This window comes from Pavona decussata, unplaced genomic scaffold (genome assembly GCF_977016875.1).
Source record: "Pavona decussata unplaced genomic scaffold, jaPavDecu1.1 SCAFFOLD_315, whole genome shotgun sequence".
Taxonomy (NCBI): Eukaryota; Metazoa; Cnidaria; class Anthozoa; order Scleractinia; family Agariciidae; genus Pavona; species Pavona decussata.
This window is the reverse complement of record NW_028145706.1, coordinates 220,193-240,279: the sequence shown is the minus strand read 5'-3', so window position 1 is coordinate 240,279 and position 20,087 is coordinate 220,193. Positions and strand designations below refer to the sequence as shown.

At 34.1% G+C, this 20,087-nt stretch overlaps 2 protein-coding genes across 2 annotated transcripts in view; both read right to left on the bottom strand.

Annotated features, from left to right (window-relative positions):
- Nucleotides 1-20,087, bottom strand: part of LOC146454067 (uncharacterized) — a 186,370-nt gene that overhangs the window by 48,004 nt on the left and 118,279 nt on the right. The gene's annotated exons all lie outside the window — the stretch shown is intronic.
- Nucleotides 18,169-19,656, bottom strand: LOC146454075 (RYamide receptor-like). The gene has a single exon (XM_085095879.1). The coding sequence runs from the start codon at nt 19,453-19,455 to the stop codon at nt 18,385-18,387; it is 1,071 nt and encodes a 356-aa protein (XP_084952005.1). The 5' UTR covers nt 19,456-19,656; the 3' UTR covers nt 18,169-18,384.

Here is a 20,087-nt window from a genome sequence, read left to right as displayed (position 1 = left end):
AATTATTGTATATTAGGTAAATTAAATTGGGGAAAGCAGAGTCAAATCTGTTCCTTGAATGGGATTCAAACCCAGTGACCTCACAGTAGTTATCTGTTATATACGTAGTATAATGTATATTAGGTAAATTAAATTGAGGAAAGCAGAGTCAAATCTGTTCCTTGAATGGGATTTAAACCCAGTGACCTCACAGTAGTTATCTTATTTAATACTTAGTATAATTATTGTATATTAGGTAAATTAAATTGGGGAAAGCAGAGTCAAATCTGTTCCTTGAATGGGATTCAAACCCAGTGACCTCACAATAGTTATCTTTTATATACGTAGTATAATGTATCTTAGGTAAATTAAATGAAGGAAAGCAGAGTCAAATCTGTTCCTTGAATAATAGTCAAACCCAATGACCTCACAATAGTTATTCGTTTATTTTTGCCATTAACCAAAAAAATACAACATAAATACATTATAGACGACACACAATATTCTTACTATTACAATGTTCATACTTAACTATTTACAATATTAAATGGGTTAAAGGCTAGAAAGCCTATATAGAAGCCGGGGGCTTATTAACTATAGGCTTCCTAGAACTATAGGATAAACCATAGAAGTTAAGGGTACTAATTGAAAATTCCAATTATTTTTTTTTTTTAAAAGAAGAGAGAAAGAAAGAAAGAAAAAAAAAAGAAAAGGTAAAGAAAAGGTGTGTAGCTCAACAAAGAGTCAATTTAACTTAGAAAGAAGGAATTTTTTAAGTCTTTTACCAAACAAACTGATACTTTTACTGTTTTGAATTTCAGGACTTATCTTTTATATACGTAGTATAATGTATATTAGGTAAATTAAATTAAGGAAAGCAGAGTCAAATCTGTTCCTTGAATGGGATTCAAACCCAGTGACCTCACAGTAGTTATCTTATTTAATACTTAGTATAATTATTGTATATTAGGTAAATTAGATTGGGGAAAGCAGAGTCAAATCTGTTCCTTGAATGGGATTCAAACCCAGTGACCTCACAGTAGTTATCTGTTATATACGTAGTATAATGTATATTAGGTAAATTAAATTGAGGAAAGCAGAGTCAAATCTGTTCCTTGAATGGGATTTAAACCCAGTGACCTCACAGTAGTTATCTTATTTAATACTTAGTATAATTATTGTATATTAGGTAAATTAAATTGGGGAAAGCAGAGTCAAATCTGTTCCTTGAATGGGATTCAAACCCAGTGACCTCACAATAATTCTTATTTTATACTTAGTATAATTATTGTATATTAGGTAAATGAAATTGGGGAAACCAGAGTCAAATCTGTTCCTTGAACGGGATTCAAACCCAGTGACCTCACAGTAGTTATCTTATTTAATACTTAGTATAATTATTGTATATTAGGTAAATTAAATTGAGGGAACCAGAGTCAAATCTGTTCCTTAAATGGGATTCAAACTCAGTGACCTCACAGTAGGTTATCTTATTTAATACTTAGTATAATATACATTCGGTAAATTAAATTGAGGAAAGCAGAGTCAAATCTGTTCCTTGAATGGGATTCAAACCCAGTGACCTCACAATAGGTTATCTTATTTAATACTTAGTATATTATGCATTAGGTAAATTAAATTGAGGAAAGCAGAGTCAAATCTGTTCCTTGAATGGGATTCAAACCCAGTGACCTCACAGTAGTTATCTGTTATATACGTAGTATAATGTATATTAGGTAAATTAAATTGAGGAAAGCAGAGTCAAATCTGTTCCTTGAATGGGATTCAAACCCAGTGACCTCACAATAGTTATCTTTTATATACGTAGTATAATGTATCTTAGGTAAATTAAATGAAGGAAAGCAGAGTCAAATCTGTTCCTTGAATAATAGTCAAACCCAGTGACCTCACAATAGTTATTCGTTTATTTTTGCCGTTAACCAAAAAAATACAACATAAATACATTATAGACGACACACAATATTCTTACTATTACAATGTTCATACTTAACTATTTACAATATTAAATGGGTTAAAGGCTAGAAAGCCTATATAGAAGCCGGGGGCTTATTAACTATAGGCTTCGTAGAACTATAGGATAAACCATAGAAGTTAAGGGTACTAATTGAAAATTCCAATTATTTTTTTTTTTAAAGAAGAGAAAAAGAAAGAAAGAAAAAAAAAAGAAAAGGTAAAGAAAAGGTGTGTAGCTCAACAAAGAGTCAATTTAACTTAGAAAGAAGGAATTTTTTAAGTCTTTTACCAAACAAACTGATACTTTTACTGTTTTGAATTTTATGACTTATCTTTTATATACGTAGTATAATGTATATTAGGTAAATTAAATTAAGGAAAGCAGAGTCAAATCTGTTCCTTGAATGTGATTCAAACCCAGTGACCTCACAGTAGGTTATCTTATTTAATACTTAGTATACTGTACATTCACTAAATTAAATTGAGGAAAGCAGAGTCAATTCTGTTCCTCGAATGGAATTCAAACCCAGTGACCTCACAATAGTTATCTTATTTAATACTTAGTATATTATACATTAGGTAAATTGAATTGAGGAAAGCAGAGTTAAATCTGTTCCTTAAACGGGATTCAAACCCAGTGACCTCACAATAGGTTATCTTATTTAATACTTAGTTTACTGTACATTCGGTGAATTAATAGAGGATTGCAGAGTGAAATCTGTTCCTTTAATGGGATTCAAACCCAGTAACCTCATAATAGTTATCTTATTTAATACTTAGTATAATTATTGTACATTAGGTAAATTAAATTAAGGAAAGCAGAGTCAAATCTGTTCCTTGGATGGGATTCAAACCCAGTGACCTCAAAGTAGTTATCTTATTTAATACTTTGTATATTATACTTTAGGTAAATTAAATTGAGGAAAGCAGAGTGAAATGTGTTCCCTGAATGAGATTTAAACCCAGTGACCTCACAATAGTTATCTTATTTAATACTTAGTATATTATACATTAGGTAAATTAATAGAGGATTGCAGAGTGAAATCTGTTCCTAGAATGGGATTCAAACCCAGTGACCTCACAGTAGTTATCTTATTTAATACTTAGTATGTTATACATTAGGTAAATTAAATTGAGGAAAGCAGAGTCAAATCTGTTACTTGAATAGGATTCAAACCTAGTGACCTCACAGTAGGTTATCTTATTTAATAATTAGTATATTATACATTAGGTAAGTTAAATTGAGGAAAGCAGAGTCAAATCTGTTTCTTGGATGGGATTCAAACCCAGTAACCTCATAATAGTTATCTTATTTAATACTTAGTATAATTATTGTACATTAGGTAAATTAAATAAAGGAAAGCAGAGTCAAATCTGTTCCTTGGATGGGATTCAAACCCAGTGACCTCAAAGTAGTTATCCTATTTAATACTTAGTATATTATATCTTACGTAAATTAAATTGAGGAAAGCAGAGTCAAATCTGTTCCTTGAATGGGATTCAAACCCACTCACCTCACAGTAGTTATCTTATTTAATACTTAGTATAATTATTGCACATTAGGTAAATTAAATTGAGGAAAGCAGAGTCAACTCTGTTCCTTGAATGGGATTCAAACCCAGTGACCTCACAGTAGTTATCTTATTTAATACTTAGTATAATTATTGTACAATAGGTAAATTAAATTGAGGAAAGCAGAGTCAACTCTGTTCCTTGAATGGGATTTAAACCCAGTGACCTCACAGTAGTTATCTTATTTAATACTTAGTATATTATACTTAGTATACTGTACATTCGGTAAATTAATAGAGGATTGCAGAGTGAAATCTGTTCCTAGAATGGGATTCAAACCCAGTAACCTCACAGTAGTTATCTTATTTAATACTTAGTATATTATACATTAGGTAAATTGAATTAAGGAAAGCAGAGTGAAATGTGTTCCCTGAATGGGATTTAAACGCAGTGGCCTCAAAATAGTTATCTTATTTAATACTCAGTATATTATACATTAGGTAAATTAATAGAGGATTGCAGAGTGAAATCTGTTCCTAGAATGGGATTCAAACCCAGTGACCTCACAGTAGTTATCTTATTTAATACTTAGTATATTATACATTAGGTAAATTAAATTGAGGAAAGCAGAGTCAAATCTGTTACTTGAATGGGATTCAAACCCAGTGACCTCACAGTAGTTATCTTATTTAATATTTAGTATATTATACTTAGTATACTGTACATTCGGTAAATTAATAGAGGATTGCAGAGTGAAATCTGTTCCTAGAATGGGATTCAAACCCAGTGACCTCACAGTAGTTATCCTATTTAATACTTAGTATATTATATCTTACGTAAATTAAATTGAGGAAAGCAGAGTCAAATCTGTTCCTTTAGTTGAATAGGATTCAAAGCCAGTGACCTCACAGTAGTTATCCTATTTAATACTTAGTATATTATATCTTACGTAAATTAAATTGATTAAAGCAGAGTCAAATCTGTTCCTTGAATGGGATTCAAACCCACTCACCTCACAGTAGTTATCTTATTTAATACTTAGTATATTATACTTAGTATACTGTACATTCGGTAAATTAATAGAGGATTCCAGAGTGAAATCTGTTCCTAGAATGGGATTCAAACCCAGTGACCTCACAGTAGTTATCTTATTTAATACTTTGTATATGATACTTTAGGTAAATTGAATTAAGGAAAGCAGAGTGAAATGTGTTCCCTGAATGAGATTTAAACCGAGTGACCTCTTAATAGTTATCTTATTTAATACTTAGTATATTATACATTAGGTAAATTAATAGAGGATTGCAGAGTGAAATCTGTTCCTAGAATGGGATTCAAACCCAGTGACCTCACAGTAGTTATCTTATTTAATACTTAGTATATTATACATTAGGTAAATTAAATTGAGGAAAGCAGAGTCAAATCTGTTACTTGAATGGGATTCAAACCTAGTGACCTCACAGTAGGTTATCTTACTTAATACTTAGTATATTATACATTAGGTAAATTAAATTGAGGAAAGCAGAGTCAAATCTGTTTCTTGGATGGGATTCAAACCCAGTGACCTCACAATAGTTATCTTATTTAATACTTAGTATATTATACATTAGGTAAATTGAATTGAGGAAAGCAGAGTTAAATCTGTTCCTTGAACGGGATTCATACCCAGTGACCTCACAATAGGTTATCTTATTTAATACTTAGTTTACTGTACATTCGGTAAATTAATAGAGGATTGCAGAGTGAAATCTGTTCCTTTAATGGGATTCAAACCCAGTAACCTCACAATAGTTATCTTATTTAATACTTAGTATAATTATTGTACATTAGGTAAATTAAATTAAGGAAAGCATAGTCAAATCTGTTCCTTGGATGGGATTCAAACCCAGTGACCTCAAAGTAGTTATCCTATTTAATACTTAGTATATTATATCTTACGTAAATTAAATTGAGGAAAGCAGAGTCAAATCTCTTCCTTGAATGGGATTCAAACCCACTCACCTCACAGTAGTTATCTTATTTAATACTTAGTATAATTATTGCACATTAGGTAAATTAAATTGAGGAAAGCAGAGTCAACTCTGTTCCTTGAATGGGATTCAAACCCAGTGACCTCACAGTAGTTATCTTATTTAATACTTAGTATAATTATTGTACAATAGGTAAATTAAATTGAGGAAAGCAGAGTCAACTCTGTTCCCTGAATGGGATTTAAACCCAGTGACCTCAAAATAGTTATCTTATTTAATACTCAGTATATTATACATTAGGTAAATTAATAGAGGATTGCAGAGTGAAATCTGTTCCTAGAATGGGATTCAAACCCAGTGACCTCACAGTAGTTATCTTATTTAATACTTAGTATATTATACATTAGGTAAATTAAATTGAGGAAAGCAGAGTCAAATCTGTTACTTGAATGGGATTCAAACCCAGTGACCTCACAGTAGTTATCTTATTTAATACTTAGTATATTATACTTAGTATACTGTACATTCGGTAAATTAATAGAGGATTGCAGAGTGAAATCTGTTCCTAGAATGGGATTCAAACCCAGTGACCTCACAGTAGTTATCCTATTTAATACTTAGTATATTATATCTTACGTAAATTAAATTGATGAAAGCAGAGTGAAATCTGTTCCTTGAATGGGATTCAAACCCACTCACCTCACAGTAGTTATATTATTTAATATTTAGTATATTATACTTAGTATACTGTACATTCGGTAAATTAATAGAGGATTGCAGAGTGAAATCTGTTCCTAGAATGGGATTCAAACCCAGTGACCTCACAGTAGTTATCTTATTTAATACTTAGTATATTATACATTAGGTAAATTGAATTAAGGAAAGCAGAGTGAAATGTGTTCCCTGAATGAGATTTAAACCCAGTGACCTCACAATAGTTATCTTATTTAATACTTAGTATATTATACATTAGGTAAATTAATAGAGGATTGCAGAGTGAAATCTGTTCCTAGAATGGGATTCAAACCCAGTGACCTCACAGTAGTTATCTTATTTAATACTTAGTATATTATACATTAGGTAAATTAAATTGAGGAAAGCAGAGTCAAATCTGTTACTTGAATGGGATTCAAACCTAGTGACCTCACAGTAGGTTATCTTATTTAATACTTAGTATATTATACATTAGGTAAATTAAATTGAGGAAAGCAGAGTCAAATCTGTTTCTTGGATGGGATTCAAACCCAGTGACCACACAATAGTTATCTTATTTAATACTTAGTATATTACACATTAGGTAAATTCAATTTAGGAAAGCAGAGTCAAATCTGTTCCTTGGATGGGATTCAAACCCAGTAACCTCACAATAGTTATCTTATTTAATACTTAGTATACTATACATTAGGTAAATTGAATTAAGGAAAGCAGAGTGAAATTTGTTCCCTGAATGGGATTTAAACCCAGTGACCTCACAATAGTTATCTTATTTAATACTTAGTATATTATACATTCGGTAAATTAAATTGAGGAAAGCAGAGTCAAATCTGTTTCTTGGATGGGATTCAAACCCAGTGACCACACAATAGTTATCTTATTTAATACTTAGTATATTACACATTAGGTAAATTCAATTTAGGAAAGCAGAGTCAAATCTGTTCCTTGGATGGGATTCAAACCCAGTAACCTCACAATAGTTATCTTATTTAATACTTAGTATACTATACATTAGGTAAATTGAATTAAGGAAAGCAGAGTGAAATGTGTTCCCTGAATGGGATTTAAACCCAGTGACCTCACAATAGTTATCTTATTTAATACTTAGTATATTATACATTCGGTAAATTAAATTGAGGAAAGCAGAGTCAAATCTGTTTCTTGGATGGGATTCAAACCCAGTGACCACACAATAGTTGTCTTATTTAATACTTAGTATATTACACATTAGGTAAATTCAATTTAGGAAAGCAGAGTCAAATCTGTTCCTTGGATGGGATTCAAACCCAGTAACCTCACAATAGTTATCTTATTTAATACTTAGTATACTATACATTAGGTAAATTGAATTAAGGAAAGCAGAGTGAAATGTGTTCCCTCAATGGGATTTAAACCCAGTGACCTCACAATAGTTATCTTATTTAATACTTAGTATATTATACATTCGGTAAATTAATAGGGGATTGCAGAGTGAAATCTGTTCCTAGAATGGGATTCAAACCCAGTGACCTCACAGTAGTTATCTTATTTAATACTTAGTATATTATACATTAGGTAAATTGAATTAAGGAAAGCAGAGTGAAATGTGTTCCCTGAATGGGATTTAAACCCAGTGACCTCACAATAGTTATCTTATTTAATACTTAGTATATTATACATTAGGTAAATTAAATTGAGGAAAGCAGAGTCAAATCTGGTACTTGAATGGGATTCAAACCCAGTGACCTCACAGTAGTTATCTTATTTAATACTTAGTATATTATACATTAGGTAAATTAAATTGAGGAAAGCAGAGTCAAATCTGTTCCTCGAATGGGATTCAAACCCAGTGACCTCACAGTAGTTATCTTATTTAATACTTAGTATACTATACATTAGGTAAATTGAATTAAGGAAAGCAGAGTGAAATGTGTTCCCTGAATGGGATTTAAACCCAGTGACCTCACAATAGTTATCTTATTTAATACTTAGTATATTATACATTAGGTAAATTAAATTGAGGAAAGCAGAGTCAACTCTGTTCCTTGAATGGTATTCAAACCCAGTGACCTCACAGTAGTTATCTTATTTAATACTTAGTATAATTATTGTACAATAGGTAAATTAAATTAAGGAAAGCAGAGTCAACTCTGTTCCTTGAATGGGATTCAAACCCAGTGACCTCACAGTAGTTATCCTATTTAATACTTAGTATACTATACATTAGGTAAATTGAATTAAGGAAAGCAGAGTGAAATGTGTTCCCTGAATGGGATTTAAACCCAGTGACCTCACAATAGTTATCTTATTTAATACTTAGTATATTATACATTAGGTAAATTAAATTGAGGAAAGCAGAGTCAAATCTGTTTCTTGGATGGGATTCAAACCCAGTGACCACACAATAGTTATCTTATTTAATACTTAGTATATTACACATTTGGTAAATTTAATTTAGGAAAGCAGAGTCAAATCTGTTCCTTGGATGGGATTCAAACCCAGTAACCTCACAATAGTTATCTTATTTAATACTTAGTATATTATACCGTACGTAAATTAAATTGAGGAAAGCAGAGTCAAATCTTTTCCTTGAATGAGATTCAAACCCAGTGACCTCACAATAGTTATCTTATTTAATACTTAGTATAATTATTGTACATATTGATAAGGTAAATTAAATTGAGGAAAGCAGAGTCAAATCTGTTCCTTAAATTGGATTCAAACCCAGTGACCTCACAGTAGTTATCTTATTTAATACTCAGTATATTATACCTTACGTAAATTAAATTGAGTAAAGTAGAGTCAAATCTGTTCCTTGAACGGGATTCAATCCCAGTGACCACACAATAGTGATCTTATTTAATACTTAGTATATTACACATTAGGTAAATTAAATTTAGGAAAGCAGAGTCCAATCTGTTCCTTGGATGGGATTCAAACCCAGTGACCTCACAATAGTTATCTTATTTAATACTTAGTATATTATACATTAGGTAAATTAAATTGAGGAAAGCAGAGTCAAATCTGTTTCTTGGATGGGATTCAAACCCAGTGACCTCACAATAGTTATCTTATTTAATACTTAGTATATTATACATTAGGTAAATTAAATTGAGGAAAGCAGAGTCAAATCTGTTCCTTGAATGGGATTTAAACCCAGTGACCCAGTGACCTCTTAATAGTTATCTGTTATTTACGAAGTGTATTATTTACGTAGTATACTGTTCCTTGAATGGGATTCAAACCCAGTGACCTCACAATAGTTATCTTATTTAATACTTAGTATATTATACATTAAGTAAATTGAATTGGGGAAAGCAGAGTCAAATCTGTTCGTTGGATGGGATTCAAACCCAGTGACCTCAAAATAGTTATGTTATTTAATACTTAGTATCTTATACGTTAGGTAAATTAAATTGAGGGTAGCAGAGTCAAATCTGTTGTTTGAATAGGATACGTTTGCCGGGCCTGTCATTCAGCTTGGAAGGACGGTAGTTGCTCTCACGAAGGGCGACTTATACTAATAGAAGGTGAAAGAACTTTCTTGATTGATGCAGGCGTTTGTTCCGACGAGGTCAGTACTATATGCAACTAACACTTCTAATTCCCATAAAGAAATAGGCAATTAAAAGGGTGATCCTCACTAGAAATACCATAGCTTACGTTTAAAATTATTGTCCTACTTGAAAGTGACGTCTCTTTTTTGGATTTTGGTACATGATCGGTTGTTTTTTACTAAGACGCTATTTTATATTTAAACAGCGCAAAACCTATTGCCTGTGTTGAGGCACATGATTGCAGAGTTTACCTTATTTTAAGAGAGCTGGGCATTACCCTCCCCAACCACCCCTTTCCCCTCCCCCCGCCTCACGTCCCACCGGAAAAGAGGTCAATTGATTCTCAAATCAATTGTATTTCCATTTCAGTATTTGCTATACTGTTGTTTTCCATCTCTAAAATTTTATTACATGTATATCTCAACTAGGTTCAGATCAATAGAAGATGCGCTTAACTACTGGGACACCGACATGGAAGACTGCTTTCAGGAAGGAGGTAAGCTTTTCATTACGGCAAAATGCTTCTGCCGCAAGACATCCTTCCCTCAACGGCATTTGTTCAAAGAAGATACACTGTAACTTTAAGAATTTCTGTATTTCTGTATGGCTTAAAATCGTACCCTTTGAGTCAACACAGTTGAGTGTCACGGTCTATTTCTCCTGATTCAAACCCTTTGATTTTGCAAATTATTACAGTACTAATGATTTCAATCTTTGTTATTTGGAATAACAGTAGTTTTAACTAAATTTTGTTCGTTTTCTTTGGGCATCTTCAGGCTCGGATCAGTCAGATGATTTGCATGTCGTCGACTACCGTATCAGGACAGAAAGGTAGGCTATAACGAGCAAGGCAAACTGAGACTGCTTATGTTTTTTTTTTTTTTATTATAATACTAAGGCAGTCCTGCACAACGCCTTGGACCAGAATCAGTAAAGCAGATTTTGAGAGATTGATCTGAGCCCTCTTTGAACTGCTTGATTTGGGTTTTACCCTACACTGTATTTCATGTTTATTTGTTCGTTCGTTTGTTTGTTACCTCGTTTTGTATTTTGGTCTTGTTCTAGATTTATGTTATTTTGTCTTTTTCTTTTACTTTACTTTATATTTGCGCCAGTATTTACATATTTATCAAATGAAAACCACTAAATAGAGCTTCAATTTCTTACAGAGATTAATACTACATCCACGGACTCGAAACATAGCACAAATCCGAGTTTGATCATACAAGATGAACGGGTACATGCACTTTTGTTTTGCTGCTGCTGTTGTTGTTGTTGTTGTTGCTGTTTTTGTTTTTTCTTTACACACGGCACACGTGCGTGGAATAGACTTTCAATTAATTTTCAGCTGTTTTTTATTTCCTTTCAGAGCCCAAGAAATCCACAATTTATTCAGCATGGGAGGACGTTATTCTCAGAAGGGACGGATATGTAGCGCCTGATGGAACATCTCTCATTTTTAATCATTGTGGGCGCTTGTACCCAAAAGGTAAGCATTGTATACACTGTATGCAATCTATTTTGACACTAATTCCCGGAAGTGATAATTATTTCTAAAGCTCTTCTCTATAGGGAAAACCAGAATACCTTAAGATACAATCGCTGATATCCGCGCAGCTTTTCAAGCAAAACGGCAAAACAGTGATTATTTCAAACCAACGGAAAAACTAATTTACTTTGTTTGAAATTTTAGTCCAAGATGGCGAAATGCTTTACCATATCTGAGATTTAAACGGTGCAAAAACTGTGCAAATTGGCCAACTGAGCAGACTGAGCATTTGATTGACAGCAAAATTGTAGTTCGATTTCACAGTGTGCCGAACATGTTGTCTTCATCTCTTACCTTTTAATGCTTTCCAACTAGGTTCAGTTCGATCACGTGATGTACATGCTGAGGAAAGGACCTGTCTACGTAAAAGGGGAATCCTAGCAGAAGGAGGTGAGCAAGAGTGAACGTCACGGCTTATCATTCACTTAACGGCACTTGTTCTGAGAAGATAGTTTCAATATATATTTCTCTCCTGAAGGCTGTGTTGAAGTTGTAAAACATCCGGGTAAAGAGATGATTCCAGTCACCACACAACTGTGCGAGCAGGGGGAGGTTCCAGATCACATTTCACGGAAAAGGTAACAGACATATCACTTATTTATAAATTGCCGTTTACCATTCATGACATTTTGCGTGCTGGTTAAACTCACATTCTACGTCAAATCAAGAACTCACATAGCAATTTTTTCAATCAGCAATTGCCTCGATTAGTGATTTTCGCTGTTTGCGGGTAACAATAACTTTATGTAAACTTTGCAAAACAACAAAATTGAAGTTGAAGTTCCTTAATAGTTTTGGGAAGTTATGGCTCATGACCAAGTAATTATTCACTTTTCACGAGGAATGAAACAGCCGTTTCATTTTCACGCTAATAATAGATGGCAAACCACAGCTTGTAAAAAGGCGTTTTACATACCACCCTTCTTATACTATGCTTATTTATTTATTTATTTATTTTTTTTTTTTTTTTTATTTTTTTTTTTTCAGGTGTGTTCAGGACCTTGCAGATCAAGACTGGATCAAGACTCTCATATCACCAACGATGAAGAATAGGAATGACTGAAATTAAGATACGTCAGAAAGGTCCATGCAAGAGGCTTATCTAAGGTGGAGGGAGTGTCAATCACGGACTTTATTAATTGTACATAGCTTAATGATAACTCTTTTACTCCCAGAGACAAATCAAGGAAATTCTCGAAGAAAGAATTTTAGATGTTAATTAGACAAGACGTTATCATTCGAGGATGAGCTGCCACGAGCAGTTCTTTCAGTTTTCATTTTTTTATCTCGGGATTTTCACACAAGTAAAAGGCACAGTGATGCTTTCCTACTTTTGAAATAAAGCGTTTTGGGGAGTAATGGGGTTCAGAAATTGTTAAGTAAATAATTACATATCGGCGTTTTGGAGTCTCTTCTTGAAACTTGAAATGGATCGTCCAAAAAAAAAAAAAACCAAAGTCGGATGCAACATACATAAAATTATATATGTAAACAACGTTTGTCGTTTGTTTGGTTTATTACATGTAGCCTCTGTACTGAAGGTTGTGTTAAATTCCTTGTAACATTGAGAGTCGTAAAATGTCGAGCAAATGAGAGATATTTGACAGCCATTGCATACATGTTTTGCCTTTTCTTCAAGAAAGGATTATAACAGGTTGAGTAATCATTTATTGCAATTCAAACCAAAAAAATTGAAAATTTAAATTTGTGTATCAGATTGCGATTACCTCGAGGAAAATACCTTTTTACAAACATGAGATCACGAAACAAAATTCTTCCAGGTAATTCTCATCATGAGGCCATTTAATCTTATTTCATGTTCACCCAAGCTGCTCCTTCCAGTTCCATCGTTCATAAGGTCATTATTTAATTTACATTTCCCCGTAATCATGTGGTCATACTCCCTCACCCCTCACCCCTTACCCCTCACACTCACCGCTATTTTTACCATCAGATCGCGTCAAATGGGTAATGCAGCTCCTGCATGCGTCCGGCAATTTTGCATATAAGATTCACCAATTGCTTTGTATTTTTAGCTATGGGAGAAAATACAGAGGCTTCATATCCTCTGGTTGAAGACCTTAGTGCAGAAAGGCCTTATCTATACCATATCCATGACTCATATATCCAACATAATAAAGGCATTTTGCACTAAAGGTCATGCAATCTCATAACTTGCATAAAGACTGGCTGATAGAATTGAGATTCCTTATTAAATGGGACCTTAAAAAGACTTAAGTGGAGCTGGCATTACTCGTTTTACATTTGATAGCTTGGTCACTCGTAATTATCCTCACAACTGACATAAGTACATAACTTCTCCAATACCATTTCCTTGAGGTTCTCGCACTCGATACACTTCACGATCGGGTTTGCAAAAAAATTATTTGGTAAAGGCAACACCTTTGTGATAGTTACTCGCTTCTTAGGCTGACTTTGTATGCATTGGTGCAATAAGTTCATTCTTAAGTCCAGTTGCACCACTGGGTTGTTATGAGCAGTGACGGTTTCCTTTTTTATTTTTTGCGAGGGTGTGGTCATAAAAAAGCGTCCCTTGCAGACCTTCTTTTGGCGCGTCACGCAAACAACGAGAGGAAAGATTGCGTGACGAGCCAAAAGAGCGTTTCCGACGGATGCTAGGCAACTTACAGAGGTTTAAAGCATTCCTTTACATGGACATTCGGCTGGTTTGCGAAGGTAACACTGAAGCGCCATGATTTATTTTGGTTTTGTTTTTTTGAGAGTGGAAATTAATAAAAGCCTAATCTGTAGAAGCTACAAAGGCTTTAATGTTATTGTTGGAAATGTTTTATTATTTTTACTTTACATTTTTTCTAAAGAGCGCAAGGCATCACTAGAACACAGCTTATTGTTACGTTAAGATTATTTTTTGACCAGAGGTTTTTGGGTGTTCACCTTTTGCATTTCTGGTCATGTGTATGTACTTCTTGTTCATAGTGTAAACGAAAAAGGGCTGTTGAAGGCAGTATGATTTTTAGTGCTGATTCGATTCTCGAATAAAGAGTACAAGCCTATCTGTTTCGGCAAATAAGCATACTTGCAAATAGGGAACCTTTTCAAATGTTATTTAGCCAACCTTTAAAATATTTATCAAGTCGGGGCCGGGGTAGCTCAAAGAAATCGAATAATATTATTTCCGCTTAAAAATTGGAATTCCAATTTGGATTTGAATTATGTGGTGTGCAGTTTGGAATAGAAACAATTGACCTTGGGACATCTAAATTCTTCTTAATTTGCTTTTAATCTGGGCTGAACCTTATGTTAACCCTGATAATTAAGCACTGACTAACTTATGGAACAAGAATCGTAGGTGTTCCAAGTCAACTCCAAAATTCACAAATTGAGTTCTGTTTGGCAGTTATATTTCCATGGGACATGGCTGCAAGACAAATGTGCACTGTGAGGGCAATGTAAGAAGTTAGGGTTAGGAGTTAGTCCTGGCGTTTAGAGTTAGGGTCAGGGTTTAGGATTAGCTTCAGGTTTAGGGTTAGGAATTCGGTTAGGATATTAGTCAAGATATGGAGTTAGAGTTGTTAGGTTGAGACAGCTATCAGCGCAGTGTGCCTTTGTCTTGCAGAGATTTCCTTCCAATTCAGGTTGAAAATTTAATGGAGAACATGTATGATTATCGATCAAATTGAGCTAACAATTCGAACAGCGATTTTGAGGCTTTAATTTGTAATGATTAATTTGTTGAAATTGAAGGCTAAATAATCGGCCAAATTGCTGTTACTAAATATATAGAAATTTTTGTTACCGATTCTAAGCCTTTAGTGATGTGAAACCTGAACCAAATGTTAACCTCAGGCGGTTTATCGTTAATAACGGATACACTGCCTTCATCAGCAGCTTGGGGTGCAGACGCTAGGTTCGTTTCCACTGTGTATTCATAACGCATTTAATTTTTGATTACATCAGCATTTAGACAACCTTTGTTAAAGTACGTAATGTTTGGTGGTTTTCAGTAAACCATAATCCAGTTAGTGGCTGTAAGTCTTCGATAAAAAATCAGATGTGCAACTAAAATGTAATTAGCAGTCTCAGGGACTTTTACCTGTTTTTGTTGTTATGTTGTTTTATTATTATTATTATTATTATTATTATTATTATTATTATTATTATTATTATTATTATTATTATTATTATAATCTTAAACGCATGGAAATAAACTATCATGTTCCTATTTAGAGCTGTACGGTCATTTCTGCTGTTTTGTAAAAATAAAGAGCAAACTTGGAATATTTGTAGAATTCAAAAGTGGCTTATGTATGGCTTTGTGGGGTACAGGGCTTAATTTGCCTGAGTAAATGCCAAATGTAATTACTAGTTTACTTTTTGAAAATAATCTTATAACCTTACATGTAGTAAACTATCATGTTTGTATTAAGAGCTGTACGGTCATTATATTTCCGCTGTTTCGTGAAAATAAAGAGCAAACTTGGTATATTGGTAGAATTAAAAAGTGGTTCATGTGTGCCTTTGTGTACCAGTTGTTACTTTAATATACTTTTTAAAATGGGTAAAGCTTTATTACGACGCTTTGTCCTTGTTTCAGTTTAATTATTTAACATATGCTGTGCTTCAAACAAAAAAAAGGAAAATTGGAAAAAAACAGTCAACAACAATATCGCTTTTTTTTTCATAGAAGAATGGTGGAATTTTTGCCTTAGAGTTAAAACTGTTACACTGGGCAGTTTCTGTTGCAACTTATCTCGCAATTTCGTTGCGACGTTGCAACACAACGTGCATGAAACGCTACGTAGTGTAACGTGCTATGAAAATGAACTTGCCGTGCAATGTTTTTGTTACAATCGCCATTGCACGAAGTAGAACCGACTTCTACTTTTCACAACTGTTACGGCAACAACAAAAATTGCGAGACATGCTCATTTCAGGGCATGTTACTCTTGGCAACGATTCGTGCAAATTAAGTCAACAAAATTGCGAGGCAAGTTGCAGGACAAAATGTCCCGTGTAACAACGCCGTTAAGCTATATATAGGTACGTGTGGCGCCAGAAGGTATGGTTTTTGAGCCGTATTGGTCTGAAATAGGGTATAGAATTTATGCGTTTTGGTTTAAGTCGGAAAGAGGGTATGAATTTTGGAGGCCAGGTCTGGAAAAGGGAACCAGAAAATTCCATTTTTTTTTTCAGGGTTTGGACGCACACGCCGGGGGCGGTAATTAAGTCGCGATTGGTGTTTATGTTTCCCATTTAGAACGGTTTTCAATTGAGTATCATAAATTCAAATCCAGAGGTACAATTACTGTCCACGTGGCCAATCATAACAGACTTCACCAGCACACTGAACAAATCGGAACTCAAAGAAAATGCATCATAACAAGCAACATGTTATAAAACACAGCATTACATTTCTTTCACATGGACCGCTCATCGACATTCAAATCTTTGCAGTACGCAGGATGAACCTAGCTTAAGAGGGTGCTTTCTCGGAGATTTCGCTGTATGTTGGTCAAAATCGCTCAACTATTTGACAGAAACCTCTCCTCTTCTGAAATTACTCTTAGAGCACCGGGAGGAAAATATGAAATGATTTCTTTAAGGAAGGATAAACTAGAATCAGATTTTAATAATTTTTCCAAGGTACATAGAAGGAACTATGATACCTGTCGTTATTTTTTTTGAAAAAGAGAAAAATAATTATCACCGAGAAAAAAAAAAAAAGAGGGTCATCATAGCAGATTGAGAGACGCTCAATAATTGATAAACAAATCTTTAATTTTCATAGCAGTCAGACCTCCTTCGTTTAAAGTTAGTTGAGAAACATACTTTCAAATTAAAAGGCAAGTGTTCACTCAGTCGTTCTTCAGTTCTGGCTGAATGTTAAATTCTCTCTGCATTGCGCAGTCTCTGGTAATTTCGCGCAACTATTTAACTCGGACCACGAATTACCATAATTTTCGATCTTCTTTATTCAAGACAGGGTGTCATCGTCGATTGAGAAACACTTAATAAATGGTAATCAAATCGGTAATTTTCAAAGCAGTCAGAACTTTAATTTCCTTTTGGTTTAACATAGTGAGTTGAGAATAATATATTTAAAAGACAACGTTTGACTCAGTCTTTCCTCAGGCCTTCTTAACTCTCAGATTCTGGCATGCATCTCATGTAACACAGTGGTCTTTCTTTCTTCTTTCATTGTCTCTTGTTTTTACTGCGTTTCCTCTTAATCGTTTGCGCTCAGGTAATTAGAAAACTTCTGTTAGGCCACGACGGAAGCTTTCCACAATTGTAAAACAAAGGATTGGATTTGTTGTCCAAGATACATGAACCGCCAACGTAGAAACCAGGAAAAGTTGTTTGTATAAACACATCTTTGAAACTGGAAGTTTCCCACAAGACAAGTGCAGTCACATAAGGAAGATGCAACAGATAGAATAAGCCGACGACGCAAACACTCATCTTTACGGCTCTGCGCTTTTTATGATCATTTCGATTGCGGACTGTAGTAAACTGAAACATTCTATCTTATTTCCGTAAGGCAACTGCTATAGCGCAGTATAAAATCGTTATCAAAACTATTGGTGCAATGCCGAAAAACGCCAATCGGACATAACTTATAGCTATGAACAACAAAGAAGTTATTTCTAAGTTTCTGCATCTTATTTTCCATTTTCCTTCAGTAACACAGAAGAATACAGATCTACAGAGTTGGCTGTAAGAGCCACGATCCAAGAGGACGCGATCGACAAACTACGAAATCTAGACGTGACAAGATGAACTTTCATTAGCCAGACAACCGCCACAAACCGATCCAAAGCGATCCAAGCGAGGCTTTCTACGGAAACAATAAGAGAAACAGAAAGTTCCTCAGCTTGCACAGGATTGATCCTGCTGTACCACCGATAGGCCAGTGCCAAGAACTGGACGACATCTCTGCCAAGCGAAGTGGAATGGCCGTTAGTCTTCCCTAATTTCGGGGGGAAATTTTAAGACTACTAATTTTTATTTCAACCAGAGAGGCATTGTAGTAGATTAAGAAACGCTTAGTAAATGATAATCAAATAGTTTATTTTTTATAGCGGTCAGACCTTCATCACTTATAATTAGTTGAGAGTAATATATTTAAATGAAAATTAAGACAAGTTTTCACTCAGTCGTCCTTCAGTTATGGCTGAATGTCAAATTCCGGCTCTCGCATGTCCTGTAACACAGTGATCTTTCTTAGAGTTACCCCTTCATTGTCTCTTGTTTTTACTGCGTTTGGTTTTAATCGTTTACGCTGAGGTAATTTAAAAACTTCTCGCAGGCCACGACTGAAGCTTTCCACAAATGCAAAACAAATGATTGGATTTGTTGTCGAAGATACAGGAAGGCCTAAGGAAGAAAGAAGTAAAAGATAATCGTACAAACACCACTTTGAAACCGGAGTTTGCCATAATACAAGTAAGGTCGCAAATGGAAGAAAGAACAAATAGAATAATCCAACGATGCAAAGGCTCATCTTTATGGCATGCCTCTTTTTATGATCATTTCGATTGCGGACTGTTTTGCACTGAAGCATTTTATCTTCTTTCCGTAAGGTAGCTGCGATAACGCAGTATAAAATCGCTATAACAACTAGAAAACTGTACAAAACTGCAATTCTCGCATAACCTGTAACTAGGTATAACAAGGAAGTTTTGTCTTGACTGCATTTAATTTTTTCATTTTCCGTCATTAAATTAGACAAATACAGATCTGGTGAATTGACTGTCAGAGCCACGATCCAAGTGGACGCGATAGCAAAGGAACGAAATCTAGACGTGATAAGATGAACTTTCATTGGCCAGACAACCGCCACAAACCGATCCAAGGCGATCCAAACGAGGCTTTCTACGGAAACAGTAAGTGAAACAGTCATAGCATAGTTCCTCAGCTTGCAGAGGATTAATCCTGCTGTACCACCGATAGGCCACTGCAAAAAACTGGACGAAAGCTCTGCCAAGGAAACTGGAATGGCTGTTAGCGGAAAAACGAAGTCAGAGAAAGCCATATTGACAATAAAGTAGTTCATCGTCTTCTTCAGTTCTGGGCGCTTGTACACTGTGATGATAATAAGAGTATTTCCAACCAAACTGAAGAAGCAAATAATTGACAAGACAACCGCTAGGCTTATTTTAACAGTAGAAATGGCTGCCCAATTTTCACACGATGAATTCTGCTGGATAAATGACAGGTTGCTGAAATTTGTAGACATGTTTTAACGATTACGTTTTTCCCGTCCTTTTTTCTTGTTAAAAACGTTCTGTCGAAGAAGTAAAGGTTATGCAATTGTAATAAATAAGCAGCACACGCTATTCAGCTGCAGTAGTAATGTTTGAACGTTTGGTGATGACAAATAGTTTGATCCTTGGAATTAACATATAAACATGATTTTTCATTATAGAAACAAAAGAACTTATCTCTATTATATAATATTACCAAAGATAGAAGCGAGGCTACTGAAATGAGCTTTCTACTGATGGAAAAAATAATCATCATTTTTGCCAAGACTTTACGACTAAACTGCATTATATTTGTCAGTAATATTTTGCAAAACAAAATATAAGAAAACGTATTTATTATATAACTTAAGGTCTAAGTAAGATTTTGAAGAGTCACTTTTAAGAAACCTTAATAACTTGACGGAATCTTATATTTAATGCATTCGTTATTTCAAGTTTTAAACAAAGAGAAAAATAATTAAACCCACCGAGAATAAAGCAATATCTGAGTATATCAAAGGTTAAAGAAACCTGGGGACAGTTTTTCTTTTATGTTTGCTTTGATTTTTTAAATAATCTTTCATTTCGGCATAATATAATGACCACTATTTTGACAAAATCTTCG

What these genes read in the sequence shown, in the direction of transcription:
- LOC146454075 (XM_085095879.1), bottom strand. Translation starts at nt 19,455, where the DNA reads ATGTCTACAAATTTCAGCAACCTGTCATTTATCCAGCAGAATTCATCG.